This window comes from Ammospiza nelsoni, chromosome 3, assembly GCF_027579445.1.
Source record: "Ammospiza nelsoni isolate bAmmNel1 chromosome 3, bAmmNel1.pri, whole genome shotgun sequence".
Taxonomy (NCBI): domain Eukaryota; kingdom Metazoa; phylum Chordata; class Aves; order Passeriformes; family Passerellidae; genus Ammospiza; species Ammospiza nelsoni.
The window spans coordinates 55,120,253-55,145,408 of record NC_080635.1 but is presented as its reverse complement, the minus strand read 5'-3'; the positions used below and the strand labels follow the sequence as shown (position 1 = coordinate 55,145,408).

The following is a 25,156-nucleotide window of genomic DNA, read 5'->3' as shown; positions in this document are numbered from 1 at the left end:
CCAAGTTTTACATCATGCAGCTACCTTAGGAAGATTCCCAAAACAGTGCTTTGAGCAGATGCAAAATACATGTGTTGGGATTTCAAAAAGGAAATCACTCTGTTATCTATTAGCTGATTTCACACAGCTCTTTCTGTAATGAAAATCAGTGAGCATTGTAAAGAGCTTTCTGCTTTTTGCAATTTTGGCCTCTTGTATATACAACATAGCCACAACTGGAAGGGTGGTTTTCATAAGTTGAAGAAATTAGCATTTTGTCTTCAAAATCTCTAAAGCTGATTTCAAAACCCCTCCATTAGTAGCATGACCACAGCCATCAACTTCTGATGCAGAATAATTCAAGGGTAAAAATCCCTAGGTACAATATATATTGAGGTCTAAGTTCAAACCAGGATGAGAGAAAATGTATCTGATTGCTTGTCTGCCTGAATGCTCAGTTGTTAAAGAAAAAAAGCATGGTTGGATTTTTGGGGAGAGGAAGGGGCAACTTGGTAGTTGCCATGGAATGGCAGGAGTGGAAGGTAGTTGGTAATCATTACTCATACTTTCAGTCCAATCCCAACAGAAAATTCATGCAATTGTTCAATGTTTGTGGAAGATTTGAATGGTATTTTTTCTTCCAGAAGAATGCAACTGGATGCTGGTAATGATGTATTCCTATGATTTATCACCTAGAAAACATTGTACATTGTGATCTGTAGCAGATGGGCTTTGGAGTAGTTCGGGGCACTGTTGTTCAAAACACACCCAACTGCTTTCTACTGCTGCTGTCAGTAAATGTAATCCTATTTTTTATATGGATCATATGTTATTATATATATGAGGTGGTTCATTTATTTATTTTGATCTGGTGATGACATTCATCACTCTCAGAGATGAGTATGGGATCACCCGTCTGACTGTGTGTATATAGGCAGTGTACATGAAATAATTTTGTTAAGCAGCCTGTAAAAATTAAAAACCTTGGAAAGGGAATGTTAGTACGAACCCAGTTGTTGAGCTCCACTGAAAGAAAACGTAGCAGAAATGACCAGAAGCTCAACAGAGCCCCATACCCACTTCTTGCATGGAGGCAATTCCAGATGAATGTCGTGATGGCTTCTCGTTAGATCTGTTTTGCATTGCCTGGGCAGTTCCCACTTGCACAGCGTGGCATTAATTGCAGGAGAGCTGCCTGCCTCAAGGTGTACTCAGCATCCATAGGACATGAAGGATTTTTCCTTTATTTTAATCATGAAAACTCCTTTTTAGCAGTTGATGACATCCAAAAGCCTGGGGAGTAGTCTGCAATTAACATTTTTTTTTTTACTTTGTAGGAGGGGGATTAACAACATGGTATCATGTATAGCCTCTGCAATCCAAGTGTCATTTTCTTCCAGATGTGACATGCATTTAGGGAATCTCAGAGCTGACATGGGAAAATAGCATGTTTCTCAGCAGTGGTTTCCTTGATTCATTTGTGCCTGGAGGGGACTGTTCTGCATTGAAAGCATGACAAGCCTGTGGGGAGTTCTGCTAATTATTGTGCTTCCCTTGCACATAGCCCAGCCTACGGTGACCCTAGCAGAGATGGTGGCTCCAGCAGTGAGGGCCTGCTGCTGGACCCCTGCTCTCTTCCTGTGCCTTTTGAGAAGGGTATCAGTGAAACTGTGGTCCTTCAGAAGTTCATGAGAATTTTGCAAATTAATCTAATTAATTAGATTAATTATTCAGTGTATTAATCTATCACTCAGAGAAGGCACCAGAACTGGTAGACTACAGGTTACAGAAAGCCTAAACCTACCAGTGAGTGCTACTGCCCAGTCTTGGATTTCACTTTGTTGTGTTGATTCTGGAGTTCTGCATCCCCTATGGATGGCCCAAAATTCAAGTGTAAGATTTGTGAGTCTTGGCTAACACAGCGAAGGAGCTGCAAAACCACAAGGCTTAAAGCATGCAAAGTGCTGTACCTAGTGTGAACCTGTAACCAGGTCAGGCTGTGGATGGAGACCTGCTTGCATAATTACTGGTAGGGAGGCACAAGAAAGGGTGCTGAAGGGTCTGCATAGTATGTGCAGTTCCTGCATGCAGAGGTGTGACCTTGTGCAGCTTTGTTTTGTGCTGTTACAGTGAGGCCCTGGGGCTTAGGGGGAGGGGGTATTTGTTGTCTTTCCTCCGACTGAAGGAAACGTCCTCTCAAAAGTACTGAGACAGCTTTTGGTGTAAAACATACAGATGGTTTTGTTCAGGAAAAGAAATTGTGTTGTGTTGATGCTTGCAAATGAAGGAAGCCAGTGGGAGAGGACTTACAACACAGATTTTCTTTGTAGTCATCTGGGAAAAATCCATAAGGCTTACCTGCAGATGAAAAGGGAAGCATATGACAGGGGCCCTGAATATTTGCAACAGGATATGGTTAGCAGTGTCTCTGGAGACAACTGTGATTTCAGCGATGAAGGGCAGGAAGCTGCCTGGAGCCCACCACCCTGTGCCTCCAAAAGCAGCCCCGGTCACCTGCAGTGCAGGATATGACGCCAGTGTTTCACTTTGCAATGAAAGGCAGAGATATCTAATCACACTTCTGATAGACACAGGGAACTGGGTAACCTCTCTGCCAGCTGCAGAATATTTGGTGGTTTGGTTTTTTTAAAAATTAAGATACTGTTCAGTTGCAGTGTTGACAGTAACATATGTGTTTTTTCCTTGTGATGCAAAAGCATCTAAACCCAATTTGAGTGTGTGCCAAGGTATATGATGTGCCCAGCAGTCACCCATAGCGCACAAAGTCACTTTAAATTTGCACAAAGTTTCAGTATAGGATTTCAGATAAATACTGCATCCTGGATACCATCATAACTTCAATAAAGCTTTGATTCCTATTTTGCTCTGTCAGGAACATGTAATAACAAAGGTAGACCTGAAATACCAAAACTGAAAAATGTCTGCTACCTGCAGCAAATTCTGCAAAATAAAAGGTAACAAAAAGGTACATGAAAGAATGGAAAAGGCAGAAGAATTAAAAAAAAAAAAAAAAAAAAAAGGTAAGGGGTCAGTTGAGTCAGATGCATAGGGAAGTTCCACCAGACTTTCAGGTTTTGTTACCTGTTGTCTCTTGTTAACATATTGTGAGCAGACATAGACATCCTCTCACACGGTGATTATTTCCTTCTGGGACAGTGGAATTCTCCTGTAGTTCCTAAACAAAGCCTTGCCAAAACCAGGGGAGAGGTTGGTGTAGAGTTCAGAGAATCTATATTTGTCTTTACAGGGAAGTTACTGCATCTTTTAACATTTGGAATGCAGGATGCTGGCTACTAACAAGAACAGATAGGCGTTGCCTTCTCTGCCTCCAAAGGTGTCACACTGCAAAACTGTGTTGTGAAACATGAGTGCAACTGCAAAGATAATGTCTCAGTGGTTTCTAACGCTACAGTTTCTAACGCAATACTTGAGAAAAGTTTTTGCATTCAGCACAAAACACTTTGAGTGAGAATGTTGCAAGCAATATTTAAGATGCTTGAAATTTAAAATAAAACAAGAATTCACTTTAAACATTTGGAATGCTAACTGATTTTTTTAATCACTGGAATTAAAGCAAGTGTCTTCACTGTGGTCAATTATGCTTTGAAAATACATTTTGACGGCATTTAAAAAACCTTGTTATTAGTATAATAAGCATGACAGGAAATATGCAGAAAAATTATCCACCCACAGTTATAAAAAGTAAAAAACAGACTCCCTCTAGATCAGTGCAGAGGTCTGGAGACAAGCTGTATTAATCCTGAGCTTATAATGCTCAGAGAGCACTAACATTGCAGAGCTCCTGTTAGTGCAGGGTAAGTACATGTATATTTTTAAATATATGTGTCTGCATGTGTGTCTACATATGTATGTTGTGTGAGTTATGTGAGTTATGCTTCTGTGTCACCAGTGGTCCAGGCTGATGTGACAAAGCAGCCCACAAGAGCTCGGGATTGTCCTGCGGGCAAGCCAGTGTTTCCTTTCATTCAAAGTGTGCACTGATGGAGCAAAATTAGCCTTTTACCTTGATGCATTTAGGGCAAAAGCAGGATGGGAAATGAACTGGAGGCAGATAAGCACACCTACACGTATGGGGACAATAGAGGGAAGCCTGTATTATGAAGGATGTCACTGTTATGGTAACTATCAAGGCTGGTGCCACTGAAATGGAAAGATGAAAACCAGATGTCGGTGAAGGGAATGTGCATTATTCAAAGTACACAGGAACAAACAACAGGGCTATGTCATTTTTCCAGTGATCTTAAAAATATTTCACAGTGATGGATTATTTCACTTGTTTTTGAAAAGTGCTTGAGTACTGCTTGTGTGCTTCTAGAGAAAAAGAAAGGCTAAATGAAAAGCATTCATTCATTTGCTTTGCTTTAGTTTGTGTTGTTCCCCTTTTTGATTTGTCCAAGTTCCTCAATAGGAGATGGAAAGATTACTGAAACATAATTGTCTTTTTTCTAATGAATACACATTAAAAAAAACCTGTTAATTGGTAACATCTTTTAGCTGGCATATGGCTAGCTAATAATGCAGGCTTAATTAGCAAATCTGGGGAAGAATAACTTCCTAATATGGAATTAAAAAGGCCTGTCATTGTTTTTCATCAAGATTGACGATATTGCTTGGACCTGAAATTTAGCAACCTTCTTTTTTTTTTTTTTTTTTTCTCAGTCCCAGTGGATGAGCTGTGTTTTTAGATGTATCTATTAGAAAAAATAGAGCTTGAAAGTGCCACAACTAATGCAGATAGAAAACAAAGAAACAGTAGCTCTCTAGAAAGTATAGTTATACTCTTAATACACTCTATTAATCTTAATCTAGTGACCTGGCCTGTGTTATTTTTAAAATGCCATATGCAGCACTTGAAACTTAATTTCCATGAACGACTTATTTAATTTTGTTTCATGTCTTCAGACTTACTCTGTGGATCCCTACAATCTGTGGACTACTGCAGAGGCACGTACTAATGGTGGATAAGAACAGTAACCATGTACATGCTACACAGCAATCTATGAATTTGGATTTTTAAAACAGACTGTGCGTCCACTGAAAAATGAAATGTTAGGGAGCAGGCAAAACCTCTGTTGCTCCTTCAAGACCATTTCCTCAATTTTCTGTTTACAGTCTTCTCCCCCAGTGACCCTGATATATCTCCAAGAGGAAGAAAGGGCACAGTCCATCCACTAAGCAAGAGGTTCCTGCTGCTGTGATGTGTTCTGCATGTCTTATCAGCAGCATGTTGTTTCAGGGCTCCAGCATCATTTTTCCTGTGATAGGCAGCCTCTCAGTGACTGAGCTGTACAGTTTGGCAAATGCTGAGCTGTCAAGTTGTGCTAATGATTTGGAAAGAGATGGATGTAAGTTTAATTGCAGTAATTAAAGGAGAAAGCTGTGTTATTCCCTTGCTTGTATGAAGGTGAACATCCTTGAAACCTTGGAAGCAGTGCACTTATAACCAAGGATACAGATACCCAGGCTTGGTGTATCATTGGGGTTCAAGAAAAGGGTTTCCTAGGGAGCAGTAGGTGCTGCCAAGGGGGCAGTGTTGAATGAAGCCTTACAGCTCAGCTTCATTGCACTCTTAAGAGTGCTGTGATAGGGGCAACATGGGAGTTGCTGTGTTTTATTATGCCACTGGTGTAGTTCTCCTTTTATTAATGAATTGCTTGTCAGTCTTTTATCTCTTCAGTTCAGTGTTGTCATGTCCTATAATGTTTTATTTAAAGCTGCATTGTTCTTAGAGTAATCTATCTGTAGACCCAAATGGTTTTGTATAAATATGTCACCATCAGAACTCTTACTTTCAAGCCTGAATTTATTAGTGAGCTCATTTTAAATTTCTTTTTATTGATGTAATTATGGCTAAAAAGTTCAAACAAAGGACAAGCATAATTATATAAAAAAAACATTGAGAGAGCTGCCTATTTGTTTTTCATTTTATCATTGTAAGAGCATTTCTATGCCTCAACATTTAGCAGCATATACCCTTGACAGAACATCAGTGCTATTGACAAATTATGCTGACCTTCAGGGCAGTCAGCACCCTCTAGATATTTTTAGGCATTTGGCTAACTTTCTCAAAGCACCTGATGTTTTGTTTATGCAGTAAATTTCACAGGCAGGGAGGCAGGTATATTTCTGGGGAGATCAAACCCATCTTCCCTTGTCATAACTGAACTTTGTCCTGCACTCACCACATCAAGCTATTTGTAAAAAAACCTTCTCATCTAGCATGTTTTTCCTTCATTTGTAGCAATAAAGGGAGGCATGGCAGGTCTGTCTGTACTCTCAAACGCTGCTTAGCCTCCTCTCACTGGGATGTTGTCAGCATCTTTGATTTTTGGGTAATTGGCACAAAAGAGAAACTTGTGCAGCTGAGCTCAGAGGGAAGGTGTGTTTGTGGGGGATCACAACATCCGCGGCTTCCTTCCGAGGGCTCTTTCCTTTGGCAAAGTTTGCGCTCCCGAGCCGCAATGCCCGCCTTCAGGAGGAGTAAAGCCAGAGCTAAGAGTTTGGCGCTGGCTCGCAAGACCCAGCAGCAGGCAGCAGCAGCTTACGGCTCCCTGCACAGGATGCTCTCTGTGGTGAGTTCTGCAGCTTCTGCCGTGCCTTCAGCCGGGGGTGCTGCTTAATTAGGCTGGGGTTGGGGTTAGGATGGGGCTGCAGGAGCATCCAGGCTGCCTGTGCCTAATAAATAATGACAGTCCCAGCATTAGTCATCAAATGATGGATTCTCACTGTGTGTAGTTGGGGGCTGAGTTTGTACCAGTGCTCTGCATGGGAAAAGGTTTGGGGGTTTCTGAAGTTTGGGGGAGGGAAGGGTGGGTTGGTTGCCTGCACTGTTTGCTGCTGGGCTCGAGCAAATTGTTATTTCATGCATCTCTCAGAGAAAGGACTAAGTAAGATCCATATTTTGACAAGAAGTGGGAAGGTTTTAAAAAGATTCCTCATGGAAATTTGGAAATAACTGCAGCATGAATATTTTAACTGTTTCTCTGCTTTTTCAAAATCAAGTTAGTATTGTGGAAATAGGGAGGGGAAAAATATGATCTATAATCAAGGTAAAGATGGCAAAATATATGTATTACACAGATGGCTGTATATATGTATATATATGTGTGTCTATATATATATGTACATGTATATATGTATATATGTGTTACACAGGTTGCAGAAAAATACCATGAGCCTCCTGCATTAAAAATTGACAACATCAGGATAAGGACCTGGGGTAGGAAGAACTGACAGCTTTTTACAAAACCAGAGTTTGGGAAAATTTTTATTGTGTGCTTTGATGTTGCCTTATAAGACTCTCCTTTTTGTGACCTGGGCTGTCAGGGTTCCTCTTTCTGTTTTCCTGATGCTCTCATCTTTACATTTTGTACAGTCAGGATTTAGTGTCCTGTGATGGAAGTCACTTCTGTTTTGCTTTTGACTTTGGTATGAGTTGGGTCAGATGACTTTGGAGACTGATTCTAGAGAAGTTGAGCATTGCATCTATGAACTCAGTGGCTGCTGCTTGTCCTGGGGACATGGTCAGTGCTTGGGCTCTTGGGCCCAGGTGCCTGCTGCATGACTTGGTTTATAGCAAGAGTTTTGGTCAAGTACCTCAGTCACCACTGATGGTTCTTCTGTGCTCAAAGAGAAAGATGGGCATCTCTCTGTAGGGCAGGTGAGCGGGAAGATTTTCCACCATGCAAATATCGATATCTCAGGCACCACATAGGTGGGTTACATCTTGGCTGTTTTACACAGCTGTATGTTCAGCCTTTTTTCAGGCCTTACCCTGTGCTCTCTGGAAAGAAATACTGGGTCAGCAGCCCCTCCCTCACTATTATCACAAATACTATTATCACAAATAGTATTTGTGATAATTCTAAATGAGGTTGGTGACATCCAATTCTGTTAACAGGCTGATTTGCTAATGTAAATCTCTCTGAAATTGGGAAATTCTAACTCAAAGACAAAAGTTCCTTGTTAATTCCTTGCCTTTTGTATGATCTAGTAGTGTATCTAGCAGGGCACCTTCTAATCCTGTGGTGCAGAGGATTTGCTTTTCCCTCCTTAAAACATAACTCCAACTATGATTTACATATTTCTATGAAGCAACTGAGTAGACACTGAAAAAAATGCCCTTCTTTTAGCAAAGTTTTAAATATTATTATTAAAAGACAAGCAAGAGACAGAGTGAAACAAAGCAGACCCCATAATTTTATTGTCAGTCAGGAACAAGTTCATACTGAGTGGCCTTGGAGTTGGGAAAAGAAGGAGCAGAAGATAACTAATGGCTGAGGCTACTGCTTTGGTTTAGCTTCTATTGCTGAAAGCTGAGCAGCACTTTTGCCCAGACTTCTGTGGTGAAAATCCCACAAAGTATTTTTCAGTAAAGCTCTGCTGTCATTTTTCAGTTTCAATAAACAAATTACAGGAGTGAGGTACTTTATTGATCTCTAACATAAAGCAACTTTTTTTCTGTGCTCTTTAAGGAAGCTAGAGCCTTCAACTTTCTAGCCTTTTATATTGCTTGGTTACAAAATACTTCCCAGTATGAGGAGATGCCACAGATGCCCACAGAGTTATGCACACAAAGTAAAAGGGATGGACATCTCCAAGAGCTTGCCTTTTGAACAGAGAGAGGGATGTAAAGGTGTCTCAGGCTAGTTATTCATTGCTCAAAATTCCATGTAATTGTACTTCTTCTGGTGCATTCAGTCTTCCTGGAAATACATCCATCAGATAGAGCTGATATGTTAGCTATTCATGTTTGGAGGGAACAACTCTATAATCTATTTCTGCAGGATGTTTCTGAGCATGTTTCCTCTTAGGGTAGTGAGTTCAAAGGATTGGTGATCCAGCCCATAGTGTGTGTCCTGCACAAGGATACTGAATCCTGAACACTCTTCAAAGGACAGGCATGGCTTTCACTTCACCAAGGAGTCTTTCTTAAGTTGTGTAGAGTTTTCTAAGTGTACTAAAATATCCTTTCCATCACTGTTTCAAACAAACCCCTACAGACTGGGGTAAATGAGGGTAAAGTAAACAGCAGTGTGCAGGGACCCTGTAACACTAATTGACCTTGTGCAGCGTTTATGCTCAGTCAGTATAATTCAGTAGAAAGTCACAGGATAGCCATGAAATCGTTGTGCTAGTTCTTAACCACTGCTGATTAATGTCTTCTGCTCTCTCACTGATTAATTTTATGGGGTTTTGTTACTCTGGTGGGGATAGCACAACCTCAAATGATGTTGAGGAGCAAAGAAAATCTGTAAGACATCCTTGTAAGAGTATCTTTTTCCTCACTTTAGGGGAATAATCGGCAATATTTCTTATTGCAACTATTATTGAAAATGGAATGTGCTGCATCTCCATCTAAGCACCTCTGTGGTTGCTGGCTGCCGTGGGTCAAGGTGACATCTCTGTGGGCTGGAAATTTCCAAAGGTTGCTTTGAGCAGTCCACATTCACAGAGATTACTCCTTGCAGAAGGACATGGAACCTTAAGTCTGAGTCTCAAACATGCAGGGACGAAAGAAACGTTTCTCCAGGCTACTTATACACATCTTTCTGTTTTCTAAGAGGCCAGGAGCTGTTGGTCAGGAGGTTGCTTTCCCTGACTGGTAGATCTGTAGAATAGTTTATACAATTTTGTTGGAAAATATTGAATATGGCCAATAAACCATAAAGTTTATTAAGCACAGTGCTCCTTAGCTTCCTTCTCCCTGAAATATATGTGGGGTTTTTTTCTCTTTAAGCCTGCATAAACTCCATTTTTCTTTCCCACCTCTAGCACTGTTAGTCTAAATTTTTTTATATTTAGCCTTATCTGTCTGCTCTTCAGTGCCAAAGGTAAGCTGAAGCCACTTTTAGTCCCCCGTACATGTTGCTGAAAGCAGCATACATAAGCTCAATTAATGGATTTTGGTGGAAGTTTACTGCTTCTATTGTAGTTTTTCCTCAGCTTTTATCTGTTCCCAGCTGTGCTGCAGCCTTGTCTGCAGTCAGTTATCTGGACTTTTCTTTTATACTGATTTAAATGTTTTTATTCTGATAAGCTGCACACTATAAAAGTTGGCATAAACAATTTTTTTCCCATTTACTAAGTAAAAACAGTCTTGGTCCTGTGCAAATAAAATCAGCTGTGTGCTTGAGGAATTGATCAGTTTTATCTGAGAGTCATATCTGCCTGTATTAACCATTGCAATGTCAAGATCAGAGCAAATTCAGTGTTAATTCCCTCCTTAATTCAAGATAGACATGGATGTGTGTCATATCAAGAGGGAGTTCCTTTTGAGACTTCTGGGCTTAAGGGCGCTGGACTACCAAGTTTTGATTTGACATCCAGAATGTCCAGATGGCTTTGAAATCCCAGCTGCAGGGCAATCCCAGTTAGAGGACAGAGGCTGAGCCTCTCCTGCCCCCACATGCCAGATGTAAAAGAGCTGATCCTAGGGGCTGTCACTCAAGACTTTCTGGAAAGGATCTGTTTTAAACAGTTTAAAAGAGCAGGAAATTGTCAAAGGCAGAAAGTAGCATCCAGAACACTAGGGAAAAAGGGTAGGGATCCCGACCTGGGTGGTAAGAGAGTTTTGGGAAGAAACATGGAGGAAGAATTGTTTTATGCTTGTCAACTTATTTGTTGCTATGTTCTCACTTACACCAGGCTCCTTGTCAAGAACCGGTGGTTCCATTGGCAGAATGGGTTCCTTCATCTTCTGTGGTCTATGCAGTGTATATGAGTGCATGTGAAACACTGTGACCAAGTAGCATTTCATGCTTGCTTTGAGCCAAGTGTAAATACCACAGTGGGTACAAAGAGTGAGATCTGGATATTGCATGGTCTGGAAGACTCTTCCCTCTTGTAGAGGGAAGGACACAGAGCAGCAAGACTTAAGGAAGAGACAAGATCCTGTGAGCAGGAAGGTCAATGACAATATTTTTAATGCCAAATTTGCAAACAAATCCAGGAACATATTAAAGTTTATAAAAATCAGTGCTTGTCGGCAGTACAGAGAGGTAATCCTGTGCCTTGGGCTTAGGCCAGCTATGCAGAACAATTTCTGACAGCAAAATTATATTGCTTAGGTGATCAAAAAATATTTATATGGAGGAGTATTATCTATTTCCATATGCTTTCCCATACAGTGATTCTTGATGACAGATGCAGCACTGACCCCAAAACTCAGGGGATGTAGAAATAGCATATTCCCCAATGTCTGCCTGCTCTGTATGCAAAGGTGGTTGAGGAGGAATAGAGGACTTCTAACTCTTCCTTGTAAAACTGTGTCTGATGATGATGCTTGTGACTTGCTTTCAATAGGCTGCCTTGCATCCTTGATCCCAATGTCCTTGATCAGTCATCAGGCTGATGTAAATCAAGCTGCCCATGTGCATCTTGAGCTGTAGAGAGTGTAAAATCTGAAACATTCTCATATAAATACAAACCTTTCTGACATCAGAAACAAAGAAAACAGAAGTGAAGTGCTTTGGCATTGAGTTGTTTAGAAACTGCTTTAAAATAACCCACATACACACACACCCACACACCACTTCCTAAAGGATTTGTTTGCAAGCCACTAATTAATTTCAGTGTCACAGACTGACTACAATTTTAAAATTTATTCCATCAGTGTGGAGCTATAATTCTAACAAACACCATTCAATTCATATTGCCATTTTTTGGTCCTAATAAGTGTTGAAAATACTAAATGTATCTAAATTTCATAGTCCTGCAAACTGTTATTATACTGGATTATGAAGAAAGTTCCACATATCAGTGAGGAAAGTAATTTCATTTTTTTTTTTAGAGTGGTGGCATTTTTCAAAACTGAGAGCTGGGAAGCTGAGTAATATGGACTACATGGCAAATATCTGACATTTTGACATTTATTTTCATCATATAGATGTTTAATCACAGGAATGGTTGAGATTAAATATTGCTAGTCCATTTAGCCTCCAATTTACTGAAAGACTTTGTATAGCTCAGTTCATTTTCAGATTAACTTTTGCATTCGTTCATTTGATGGCCTAGTGTGTTGGTGAACCAAGCTACACAGGTGATCAGTCGTGAATCAGGACACCCAAAAAGGATGACTTGAAAGAGCTTGTGGAATAAATAAAGTGCAAATTAAGACAACTCTGAAACGCACTCATGTCCTGATATCACTATAAAAGGACTGACACATGAAATAAGGCAGGCTTCATGTAGTCCTCATTTGAATGCACTTGCTAAATACAAGGTGATAAATGTCACAGCTTATGCAATTGTCCAGTTTGTGCAAATGTCTGAATGACAGAAGCACTAAAGAATTGTTTCATGTACTACAAAGATGTGGATACTGAATGCTGTTAACATAGATTTGGGTAATGGTAGCAATGTTTTAGCTTCCAGGGAAACACTATGTAATAAAGAAAACAGTGAAATAATTTCAAATTGAGCATTGAAGATTATGGCCTGCAAAAGTTGCTCTTGGATATTAGTTGTGGTCATATAAGAGCAAATGACATACTTATTTCATAGTGTTAGAAATATCTCCTTGTCTTCCATCTTTGCATGATAAGATTAACTGTTGTCATTGTATCTTCAGTTCCTATCTTGTTTGAAAATTTTCTCTGTTTTATTTATTCTGTTTTTAATAATTCTTCTAAAGAATATCAAATATTAATTTTCCATTTACCTTTTTTGAAAGCAAAGGATCCTGATATGTAGTTGTTTCCTTGGAAAGAAAACATCTGACCATCTTTTTACATCCCTAGAAATGGGAATCTGAACCCTCAGGCTCATGTCTCATTGTTTAGAAAGCAACAAGACAACACACAATACATGTTAGAGATGAAATACAAAAGAATTATTGTGGATGCTTATAAGATATTTATCTGCTTATTCTTTCCATTTTGATGCAGTGAGTGTTGCAAAATAAGAGAGGTGCAAAACAGTGTGAAGCTAGTGTTATAAGTATCAAAGTATGTGATATATCCGAGTGCTCTGTCATCTTTTGCACTCTGTGAACTTGTATCTGAAGACTGAAAATAATTTATGCTGGAAAATCACTAGCAATTTTAAATTCCTTTTACTGCTCTGATCTGGTTCTGCTATAAATTAAAGCTGTTCAAACCTGTCAAGATACACATCTGACAAAAATCGATGGCATGCTGAATTTGCAACAGGAGCAAAATTGGAGGAATTTAGAAATAGTTGTAGTACAACTTGTATTCTAAAATATCATTGCTTGTTTGTTTCTTCTCACTCAACAGAGTGCAGAGCAGATCAGTGCATTGTGCCGAAACTTCCAAGAAGTCCAAGCAAGCAATATGGAAGGACAGAAGGACAACCAGGATCCACCTCCACGACCACTGGCTCGCCACCTTTCTGATGCAGACAGACTGAGGAAAGTCATCCAAGAACTTATGGACACTGAGAAATCTTATGTCAAGGTACAAAAAACAAACCATGGCTTACTTGTTTTTGAGGCTGATTGTGACTTGTGGACAGTGTTAACATATTTTGATCTTATTTTAACACAACCAGCCTTCCACAAGGGCCATAACCTACAAAGTCTCCTTATCTAATTGTTCCTGTTGCTTCTGGCAGACTTGCTCCTGCATCTGAGGCTGTAGGATCTGATGTAGTAGCATTAATTGCAGTCAATTTATAGTTGTATTGGAGAGCAGTCATCTGTGTGGAGAAGATACCTGCAAACAAAAAGGGTTTTTCCAGGGGATGTCTCCCCAGTTTTCAAGATGAAGATAAATCTGGTAAAAGAACAGAATAGTCTCATACAAATGAGTATGTGGAAAATAGTGCATGATTATTTTTGAACCAGGAAAGCTGAAAGGCACAACTCCAGTGGTTTGTAGCATGACAGGAAAGTTATTCTGACTGATAAACCTGCAAATTGTTCAATGTATCTCTCTTCGTTTTATGAACGCTAAAATCACGTGACTGGCTGTCAAAGGAAGCATAAAAACATCGATTTCATTGACCTCCAGCAAGAAGGCATCATCTCCTTTTCTCTGTTTCAAAGCCTGTATTTACAGATGTCAGTACTTTCTGCAATAATATTTGTGGAAGAGAAAACACTTCATCCACCAGTGCACTGATATAGCCATATGCTGGCCATATGCCCTCATTTATGTCCACCTGATATATCTTTTAGAGGAATCACTTGAACAAAGCATGACCATAGAGACCACTGATATACATGAAATTTTGCATCAGGAAAAATTGTGGCATGTTGCAATACTTGTTATGGCATTTTCAGGGAGCTGCTCGTTATTCCTTCTACGTAGAATTTCTGGTGTGTCTCTTCCCAGGGTTGGAGAGCCCTGTAGTGGGCCCCAGCCCTGCTGTCATGCTTTGGTGTGGGACAGTGAGTCTTCAAAAATGGCATTAGTTTTTTTTAAGAAGTGACTGACAAAGCCCTTGATCATACCTACCTGACAAAATAACTGAACACTTTAATAACTTGTAGGGTTTTAAAATGCTACATGTCCTTCTGAATATTACTACAGATGTTTAAATAAGTGGCTATTTATATTGTTTATGTAACATAAATAATTAAAACATTTATGCTGTTCATATGGATGGACTCATTCAAAAATAAACATCTGTAACAATTCTTCCTCATGCTAAGCTAAAATATAATTTGTTATAATCAAGTTGTAAAGCCTTAAGGATGAAAAATAACATTCTGCTGAAATCACTTCACCTCTAATTTAGCAGTAACTTCAGTGCTAATAATATGGAGGCTATTTTGTTACTGAAAAGGAATTGTATCTTTAGTTCATTCCGCAAATTTACCACTATCTCAGTGTTACCACATAAAGAACAGTTTCCAAATGGTACAGAAAAAGTGAACAAATATTCTTTTTTGCAGGACTTGAGCTGCCTCTTTGAGCTATACTTGGAGCCCCTTCAAAAAGAAACCTTCCTTACTCAGGATGAGGTGAGGGAATATCTGAAAAAGGTCCTTGTCATTCTCTTATGGGCTAACACCTTGACACTTGGATTTTTTATTGCTGAGAGTGGGACAGAAAAAGCAAACAACAAAGATGTCAACAGGAATGACACCAGTCAGTGCCTTTCTCTCTGGTGTGTGCATCACTTCCTTTTCTTAAAGAGTAATTGTTTCTCTGAATTAACTGCTGAGAAACCTCCATTTTTTTGCATGGATTTTTGATAAAACCTGTTTGAAAAGTATTAACAATGACGTTACTAGCCTTTGCAATCTCATTGTGTGTTACATCTCCTTAGTCCACTGATTTCAAAAGACCTTTTAGGTCCATGGAGTGCTGTACTTCATGGCCTGATGTTTTCCACAGATGGAGTCCTTGTTCGGCAGCCTGCCAGAAATGCTGGAATTCCAGAAGGTGTTTTTGGAGACCCTTGAAGATGGAATATCTTCTTCCTCAGATTTTAATACATTGGAAACACCATCTCAGTTCCGGGTAAATATTTCATCATTTCCTACTTTGTAGTGTGCCTGCAAATGTTTGTGAAAATCTGGCTTTAAGAAGTTTCTGGCTCTTAGAAGTTTCGTAGGGTTGCTTTGAAGCTTTACTTTGGATTATAGAGTTCTGGTCAGCAGTGAAGGGTTAGTGCTATTTTTCATGGTCTTATCTTCCTCCCCATGGCAAAATTTGCAACGTGGGAAAAGACAGAGTAGACTTGGAGTACACGATGTTTGGCAATGTTTGTGAGGCAGAACTCCTTTGTAGAGAGTTTATTGTCACTGTGCTGACAATTCCACCCTGCCTGTGCTTTTCTGCGCTGTGCCCAACTAACCCTGAAGAGACTGGGAGCTTTTCTTGTTTAATGCCACATGGGTTTCCCATGTAGTGAGGTCCAAGAAGCAGGAATTGAATTGTAAATGGCTGCAGCACTACCCAGTACCTGTCCTGACTGGAGGAAGTGGATTCCCTGGCAATGGAGTCACTGGCTCAGGACTGAGCTGGCAGGCCTCCTGAACACTTGCTGCATTTTGTGGAGCAAACATTGATTAAAATAAGGGAGAGGGCTGATTTCCTCCTCCCTCACTACTTCTCTTTCTTATATTTGCTTTGGGAGGCATTTTTCTAAAAACCTCTTTTGTGATTCAGTCCCTCCCACATCTTCCCAACCTCCTCTTCATGCAAGAACATCAGAGGTGTCCTGTAATTACCACCTGCCTGATAAAAGGAAAACAGCTGGAAAGCAATCCTGTATTTGTTTTACTCTGTCCCTTCTGGCTTTGGCACTTTTATGCCTTGCTTCCTATGGCTCCTGTTTTCTTCCCAGAACAACATAGTTATATGTCTGCTGATTTTTGTTCCTGTGCTGCCTGAAATATAAAGTAAAACAGAATACCTGCTCAGGAAGAAAGGAGAAAATTGCAGTCTGACCTCTACACTCAGCAAAATACAAAAATATCATCAAGTTACTACCAGTAAAAATCATCAAAACTCTACACTCAATGAAATACAAAAAAATCATCAAGTTACTACCAGTAGTATATTCAAGTTATATACATATGTATATGTATATGTATATGTATATGTATATGTATATGTATATGTATATGTATATGTATATGTATATGTATATGTATATGTATATGTATAGAAAGATAGCTGATAATTCACCATTGAGTCTGTTTGTTGTATGCCTGAATATATATTTAGGATTCTAGTAGTGAACTAATATTTTGATTGTGTTGGTTTCAGAAATTGCTGTTTTCCCTTGGTGGCTCCTTTCTGTATTATGCTGACCACTTCAAACTGTACAGTGGCTTCTGTGCAAACCACATCAAAGTTCAGAAAGTTCTTGAGAGAGGTAATTTATTGTCTTCATTATTGTGATTTACTTGCATGAATTCAAACTGCAGTGAGCTACTGTTACAAATCTTGTCAGCTTGCAGAGAATATTGGATAAAATCAAGGAATAAATATTGGTATCAAACAAGGACTAATCAGGTATCTTTCAATAGGAAGATCTAAGATCACAGGTTCTGCTGAAGTATGGTATAGACCTGAAGAACAAGATTCCTTTTGTAACGTCCAGGCATTAGCCTGGAGAGCTGTAGAAACACCTTCCACAACTTTGTGCTGTCTGCAGGCCCAGTCTCCAGAAAAGCAGCAACAAATGGTAGAATAAATCAGGAATTACTTCCTCTGCCATTCACTGCAATGCAGTGGAAAAATTAGAGGAATAATCTCACCTTCATAAAATTGCTCTCTCAGCCCTTTTGAATGTTATTGGATGCAGGAAATTATAATGAAATTGACAGTATATGCTACTCTGTAAATCATCCATTGAAGAGGGCAAGAGTTTTGGTGCTGGGTTCAAATTGCCATTCCACGTTTTTCAATTATTGTAGCTTCCATGACTTTCATATTCAACTGACATTTTTTTTCTTTTTTTTTTTTTCCTTTTTTTTTTAATCTAGCCAAAACAGATAGTGCCTTTAAGACCTTTCTGGATGCTCGAAATCCCACAAAGCAACATTCTTCCACACTGGAGTCATATCTTATAAAGCCTGTTCAGAGAGTGCTGAAATATCCTCTGCTTTTAAAAGAGTTGGTGTCTCTGACAGACAATGAGAGTGAGGAGCATTATCATTTGACAGGTAACTTCTTTTCTTCTACAGGAATGAATGAGTTAAGTTTTATTTCCTGCCCTTTCTGAAGATACAGGTAGGCATTCTGGTAGATAGCACAGAACTTGTCAAAACCTAGAGAGAATTCCGTCACTCTCCTTAAAAGTATTAAGTAATTTTTTTGTTGTTGTTCCTTTAGCTAAAAGTCCTACTTGGTATGTCCAAGTCCCTTTGAGAAGTAGGTTTTGCAGATTTGCCATGGCAAGTAGGACTGGGAGGGATCTTTATCCTCATGCACAGGAGCATGTCGGGTCACAGTGTTGCCTTTTTTTTTTTTTTTTTTTTTTTTTTTTAACCCACTTGAGAAATACTGACCAAGGCTCCATCTTGTGGTTATTATTTAGTTCTTGAAATATATCAAAAAGTTTAAGAGGACCACTATTACAGCGTCCTGAGTGGGTTGCTGGGGGTGAGAGAGAGACGATAATCTTGTTTCTTGATCAGAAGGCTGGATTTATTGATATATGATATATAATACATTATAACTATACTAAATAGAATAAAGAGAGAAGTTTGCAGAGGCTGCTAGCTAAGAATAGAATAGAAAGAAAGAATCCATAACAAAGTTGTGTCCAGGGACTCTGTCCCCAGCTTGCTTCTGTGATTGGCCTTTAATCATAAACATGGGAACATGAACCAATCACAGATCAAAATAGGTGCATCCTATCGCATTCCACAGCAGCTGATAACAATTGTTTACATTCTCTTCTGAGGCCTCTGCCTTCCAGAAGACGCAGAAATCTGAAAAAAAGAATTTCTGTGAAAAAATGTCTGCGACAGACTACAGAAGGAAATATTTTTTGTTTGAGGTCCTTCTGTGACTCTTGTTTGTGTAGAAGAGATCTTTGTCAAATGTTTGCAGTCTCTCCCATGTGGAGAGACTTATCTGATATGCATTAGAGTTGATTGCTTTTCTAGGTTCACATGCCTGGGACTTCACCCTGGCAAATTCCAGTTCAGGTCTGTCAGCACCTGGTGGATGAAAATTAAGAGATGCATTTTATGGATTGACGGACATTTTCACAAAATGGATGTAGACAAAATACACTGTCAGTAAAAACTCATGAGGATCTTACTGACTTCAAAAGAAGCTTCAAATATTGTTCCCTTTCCCAAACAAGCTGGGGCTGGGGACTTATTTACAGGTCAGGGTAGATGCCAAACTGCTAAAATTAACAATTGATGAAACAACTGTGCCATTAAGAATTGATGAAACAAAGGTTCCCTGTCCAATTCCATTCTGAATTAATACAAAAATCTAATGGAAACTAGTGACATTCTTGTTTGGAAAATGTAATTTAAACAAAACCTGGCCACCAGCATTTAATATGTACAGCCTATGAGGAACTTGTACAGGCTAACACTGTATTTTTTTGTCCATTCTGGGAGGAGACAAATCCAATTTGTTTCTCCTGAAGATCATTAGATAACTATTCTAGGATGAGTGTAGATTACTCCAGAGGACCACTCCTGTGGCCCTGTATCTACAAGATGCAAAATTTAACCATGGTACTATCATACTGCCATGGTACTATCATACACCCCCCCAACTTTGGGGGCTTGTCACTGGAATGCTTATTGCAGCCTTTTCAGCCACTTAAGACACTACATGAGCATTTTTCACTTACTCTGACCAGGAAGTTTTTCTTCTACTGTTGCTATGAGAAAGTATTGATACAGAGTTAGAATTCAGTTTGCCAAACTTTCAGAAGGCAACATCATTTTACATGCCTCAAGGGGAATTGAATTTAAAATTACCATATTTAGAAAATAAAAATGAATTACATAGCTGTGTATGAAATTTTTAAACCTTACAGAAGCACTGAAGGCAATGGAAAAAGTAGCAAGTCACATAAATGAGATGCAGAAGATATATGAAGATTATGGCACTGTATTTGACCAACTGGTTGCAGAACAAAGTGGAACAGAGAAAGAGGTAAGAGAAAAAACAACATGTCACATTGACTCTTGAGGCATTATCCAGCTTGCTCTAGGGGCTTCCTCTCTTCCTGAGGTAATTTGGGGAACTTACTTCCACTGGGCTTGCTCCATTCTCCTTTCATATTTTGACTTCTGTTTTGTATCTGCCTGTCAAATTTCTTTCTGTCAGTAGGTTATGGTAAAGTTTGCAGACAGCTGCCAGAGCTGCATTCTGGACTGACAGGAATTGCAAGCAGGAGTAGATATAGTTCTCAGTAGGAAAAACTCTCTTGTCAAAACATTGCAGAGATTACCCATGCCCCAAGGCATTCAGATTTTATGCTATTGAGTTCTTAAGCTCTTAACATATTTTTTCACCCGTATAAATGAAAATGGCAATTTGAAGGATTTCACATTAAGGTCTGTTATTCTCATTCTCTGCACTTCCAGTGCTGAGGCATCCATGGGTATTTGTCAGAGCAAAACCCATTAGTTATACAGACTGTGTGCAGTCATCTCCCAGAACTGGAGCAGCAAGGCCTCAACTCAGCCATTCACATCAAACAATTACTAAGCAGATCAAATCTGTACAGTTGGATATCAGATATGAGAGATGTCATCTCAGTTGTTTCATTTCCTGCTAGTAAAAGTCAAATTGTCCCTGTTGACTACCTGGTTTCTCATCATTTATGGGGAAACAAAACTTGACAGCCTTTGATATTCTTCAGTATTATGTTGTGTCCCACAGAAGAAAGGAGCCTCAGAATACAAGGCCTTCATTAATTCTGCCATTGGTAGCGTCATTAATACTAATTACTCTATAGAAATTAAAGATATTTACAGCTAATAAATCAGGCAGTTCATAACTGGCTATATGGAAGTGTAAGATTATCAGATCAGCTTAGTATTCTTCTAAGTTATTAATAGTAAGGACTTCTACCCAGCTTTTGTAACTTAGGGGCTATTACTTTGTATATTGGTAACCTGTTTTAAAAAAAGGGATTACTCATACTTTTCCTGCTGTAGTGAGGATCTCTTTCTATACATAGAAAACATAGATCCTTAAAGTTATCAATGTATACTAAAATGCAGCACTGATGTAGATATTTATACTGTTTATTTATTTTACTTACTGTTATAATTTAATCCAGGTGACAGAGCTTTCAATGGGAGAACTTCTGATGCACTCTACAGTTACCTGGCTGAATCCTTTTCCCTCACTGGGCAAAGCAAGGAAAGACCTTGAACTTACAGTGTTTGGTAAGTGCCTTTCTTAAGGACTCTGTGCTTTCAAATCTGAAGATGGCCACATTAGATCTCCTCCCAGGATAAAAGCCCCAAACTCCATTCCCTGCAGTCACGTGATATGTAAGGTGGATTTATATGTGAAAAAATGCATACTTGTGTTTTCCTAACATGAAAAAACTTTCTATTTATTTGCTTGCTTGTACTGTTTGCTCTGTGAGCCACCCTCAGCTGCTGTCTTGCCTATATTTAAACTATGGAAGATTTTCAAGAGGCAATATTAGAGTCTTCAGAACAATCTGTTAAATGAGGCTTTCAAAAGAGGCTTGTGGGAAAATCATGATTTATTCCACTCTTGTGAATTCAGACTAACTTCTACTTTACAGCCACAGCATTGACATTCCCATCCAGATTATTTTATCCTGAAACTTGATGTGGAAATGAGAGCATACAAATAAGAGTCCATTTCTTAAAAAAAAAGATTATTTTACTACTTCAATGGATAAACACCTTCAGAAGAACTCCAGGTTAATGTCAGACAGGTTTCTCTTTCTCAGGGGACTCCTTTCCTGGGAAGCATGGTTAGGGAAGGGGATGCTCCAAAACAGAAGAACAACCTGTAGAACTGCACGAAGAACAGACTGTGTCCTCTCCTGCTACAGACCCTTTGCTCCACTTGAAAATGTCTACAGAAAGAAAATTTTTACATCTAACATACATCTTCTGTATTTGTTTATGTGAAGAGTTACAGAGGACAGATAGGTGGTTACTATCTAAATGTACAGAATGGCTTCATCCTAAACATTCAGAACAAAATTGGAGGGAAAAATACTGCCATTGCATGAAAGTGCAGAATGAAAAACCCAGTTGTCATCTCAGCACATGGCAAATGCTTTTCTGTGTTTGCTTATCTCATCCTTCACATTCCCATGACTATACTTCTCCAAGATAGTATTTTCACTGAATATTGTAATATTATGCATATAATTAACGGTTTTCCTTTTATTTTTTTCTTTTTCTTTTCAGTTTTTAAGAGGGCTGTAATACTGGTCTATAAGGAGAACTACAAACTGAAAAAGAAAATGGTAAGTCTGGTATCAGTGGAGATGGTGGATGTTCAGGATATTACTGCAATGTGAGATGGACTATAACAGTTTTAAAGGGGGAGTTACTGAGGTGAAACACTCCTTTCACTTGCTAGGCTGGAGTTCTGGCTATCCTGCTAAAACAAATGCTCAGTATCTGTGTAGCAATAAATATTTTTTGTTATTTAGTAAGCAGCAGCATCATCTTCTGTGTGAGCCCCGTGTTAATTTTATCAAGTGGAAAATGAAACATTGCTATGCAGAAATAACTAATTCTTCCAGATAGCATTTATGACAGCCTACCTTACCACAGGGTGCAGGTGAAAGACCTTTCTTTTATGGACCCTAGATACTCCTGGAAGGAAAGGAAAAGGGGTATTATATACATAACCTTCTCTGCACCCACTTACAGACCTGAAATGTGGAAGCCACGTAGCAAATTGTATGTTCCAAGTACCAGTGGTGATATACTGCACCATGCTCATTGTAACAGATGGAGGAGCTCTAAAAGTAGCAGCAGCAGCTACATGATTAATGTATTCTGCTAATCAACAGTCTGTATGTTCTTTCACAGGAAACTTCTTCCCTGGTAGTACTTATAGGCAAAGTTTTATTTTTATCAGTTAAAATCAAATGGCTTTTAAAAGTTGAAGCAATTATGGATTCCAAAGGTTGTGTCTATCACCATTTCAACTACATTTACAAGTTCATTTTAAGGTAGTGAAGGAAAGTTCAATCAATTTAGTTTTTCTTCTTTTTGTACTTAAGATCTAAGTACAAAACACCACCACTTCTTCTACTTCTTAGAAATATCCTTTGTTTTCTTTTTACAGCCTACTAATGTTCGTGCTGCACATAATTATGGTGACTTGGATCCATTTAAATTTCGTTGGCTGATTCCTTTATCTGCTCTTCAAGTTCGACTGGGGAACACAGCAGGTAACTCTCTTGCAGTAAATACTTTAGGACTGAATGCTTTTCTGGAATTTTGTAATACTGCTTCGTCCAGATGTCTTTCTGAGCCTCTGGAAACAAGCAGGTGTAGAGAAAGTATTATCTGTCCACTGTTGTCTCTGCAATCAGGGGATACAGGTTTGATACATTTACAGACTTTCTTCATTTGGTATGCTGACTTCTGTGCATTAAGGGAGATGTAACATGATGTGAAGGAATGACAGAATGGAAATTCCCAATAAAAGGCAGGTAGTTTACTGTAGTTGACATCCTGATGACATGCTAGTGCTGTGTGCTGATCCTCATGTTTTTTCAAACAGCAGAAAGGTGACTGTAATTTGTGGTAGTCAAGGGCTGTGGGTTTATTTTCAAGCTGATCTTTATAGTCCTATCCACTTCTGTAAAGTGTCACAAGGTTTTTAGAGCACACCTGGGTGAAGGCCTGTTAAGGCTGGAAAACATAGAGAAGCAGCAGGAATGCGAGAAAGCAACTCTCCTAGAGAAAAGTTATCAAAGACAGTGCTGGGCTGCCACAGCAAGGGAGTTCTCTGGGGTTCCTTGGCTTCCCAAGCTTTCTCTTAGGTTCCACCTTGGGTGAGATCTTCTGTAGCTTCACACATGGCTGAGTTAACACTGCCTTCTGGAGAGTCAGGAACTCTACCCTGGTCTTTCTAATGCCAAAGGGTTTGGGAAGTGTATGCAAAAGTAATGTTTCCTTCCATGCACAGGAACAGAGAACAGCTGTATCTGGGAACTGATTCATACCAAGTCAGAACTAGAAGGCAGGCCAGAAACAGTTTTTCAGTTGTGCAGCAGGTAAGTTTTACATGGAGGTTGTATTTTACAAATCACATCAATGGCATTTAAAATAAAGTATTTTCTCCTATGTAACCTTTACATCAGCAGTTTTAAAGTGGGACTCTTTACTTGAAGCTAGGCACTATGCCAATCTTTAACTGCATAAAGTATAACAAATTCAAATGGGTGAATTAAGTGTAGTGATCCAATGTCAGAAATCTGCAGATATATGAACATAAGCTCCAGTATGGGCAAAGTAACTAATTTAATCACTATGAGCTGGTTAACAGAGATTACTTTCTCAAAAAGACCACTTAAGGTTGTGATTCTCTCATACAGAAGCTACCTGTCAAGTAATTTTCTAAGAGGAAGCAACTAAGATCTCAAAACACAAGGTGTGTGAAATGTCTAGCACTGTTAAGATGTCCCTGCCCAGGGTAAAGAGGTTGGAACTTGATGATCTTTAATGTCCCTTCCCACCCAGAACATTCTATGATCTTATGATAGCTTTAAACCCACTACTAAAGCAAGCTTTTGAAATAAAACACTGCACTAAAGCCCATCAGCAGAAAGGCAGTGGGAACATTTTATCCCAGTGTCTTACTTCAGCAAGGAAATTAAGTTTTGTGTTTTCTTAAACTTGCAGTGATTCTGAGAACAAGACTAACATTGTGAAGGTCATCCGTTCTATTCTGCGGGAGAATTTCAGACGTCACATAAAATGTGAGCTACCACTGGAGAAAAAATGTAAAGATCGCCTCGTCCCACTTAAGAATCGTGTACCTGCAACAGCCAAACTGGGTAAGAAACACCTGCTCAAGTGAAAACTAAAGCATCCAGACTCTGGTGCTGGTAGGGCGTTCACAATTATTACCATAGAGTGATCATAGAGTGACATGTGTCAGACCCACAAATCCCATTTCTTCTCTTTTTGGACTGGAGCAGGACTAGTTTCTCTACCATTCAGTATGTGACAAGGGCTAGAGGAGATAAGCACACTGCAATGTGTCATTAGCTGTCTTCAGAGAAGACACTTAATAAGGCCCAAATTAATTTTGCTGGGAAGGAATAGACACCCTTTGCCATACAATATTAGCATTCTTTCCTCTGGGCTCCCTTTAGTAAATCAGCCCTAATAGCATTTATAGCTGGAACAACAGGGAAAAGGCAGGGGGTCTTGGTTCTTTCAATGCACTCAATCTGCATCCCAGCTGATACGGTAATTAAGTACAGGATTCAGACATTTTAGTTAAATGAGTAGTTACTAGTATTTCAAGTTCTCTATCAGATCAGTCCTCTGTAAAATCCTCTTAATGTCAGAGGATCTGGAAGAGTTCAGCTGCTGCCTACACCTGGGCCCTTCAGTGTTTGATGTGCCCAAGTCAATCTTTCTTTATGCAGAAGTGTGAGCATGACTACACTTTTTTGGAGGATTTGATATATATTACACATGAAGGAAAGCACAGAACCCTAGGATAGGTGTAATGAAAACTGTGACATGAGGAACACACTGTTG

At 39.2% G+C, this 25,156-nt stretch overlaps 1 protein-coding gene across 2 annotated transcripts in view; it reads left to right on the top strand.

Moving 5' to 3' along the window:
- TIAM2 (TIAM Rac1 associated GEF 2) overlaps positions 1-25,156 on the top strand; it is a 167,422-nt gene that overhangs the window by 140,895 nt on the left and 1,371 nt on the right. For both annotated transcript variants that reach the window (XM_059469054.1, XM_059469055.1), the window contains 11 exons: positions 13,260-13,439; positions 14,882-14,950; positions 15,327-15,452; positions 16,707-16,815; positions 17,429-17,608; positions 19,456-19,574; positions 20,710-20,818; positions 21,830-21,888; positions 22,722-22,827; positions 23,571-23,658; positions 24,287-24,441. In XM_059469054.1, the coding sequence (XP_059325037.1) occupies positions 13,260-13,439; positions 14,882-14,950; positions 15,327-15,452; positions 16,707-16,815; positions 17,429-17,608; positions 19,456-19,574; positions 20,710-20,818; positions 21,830-21,888; positions 22,722-22,827; positions 23,571-23,658; positions 24,287-24,441 (1,300 nt within the window). The remainder of the gene's footprint in view (positions 1-13,259; positions 13,440-14,881; positions 14,951-15,326; positions 15,453-16,706; positions 16,816-17,428; positions 17,609-19,455; positions 19,575-20,709; positions 20,819-21,829; positions 21,889-22,721; positions 22,828-23,570; positions 23,659-24,286; positions 24,442-25,156) is intronic.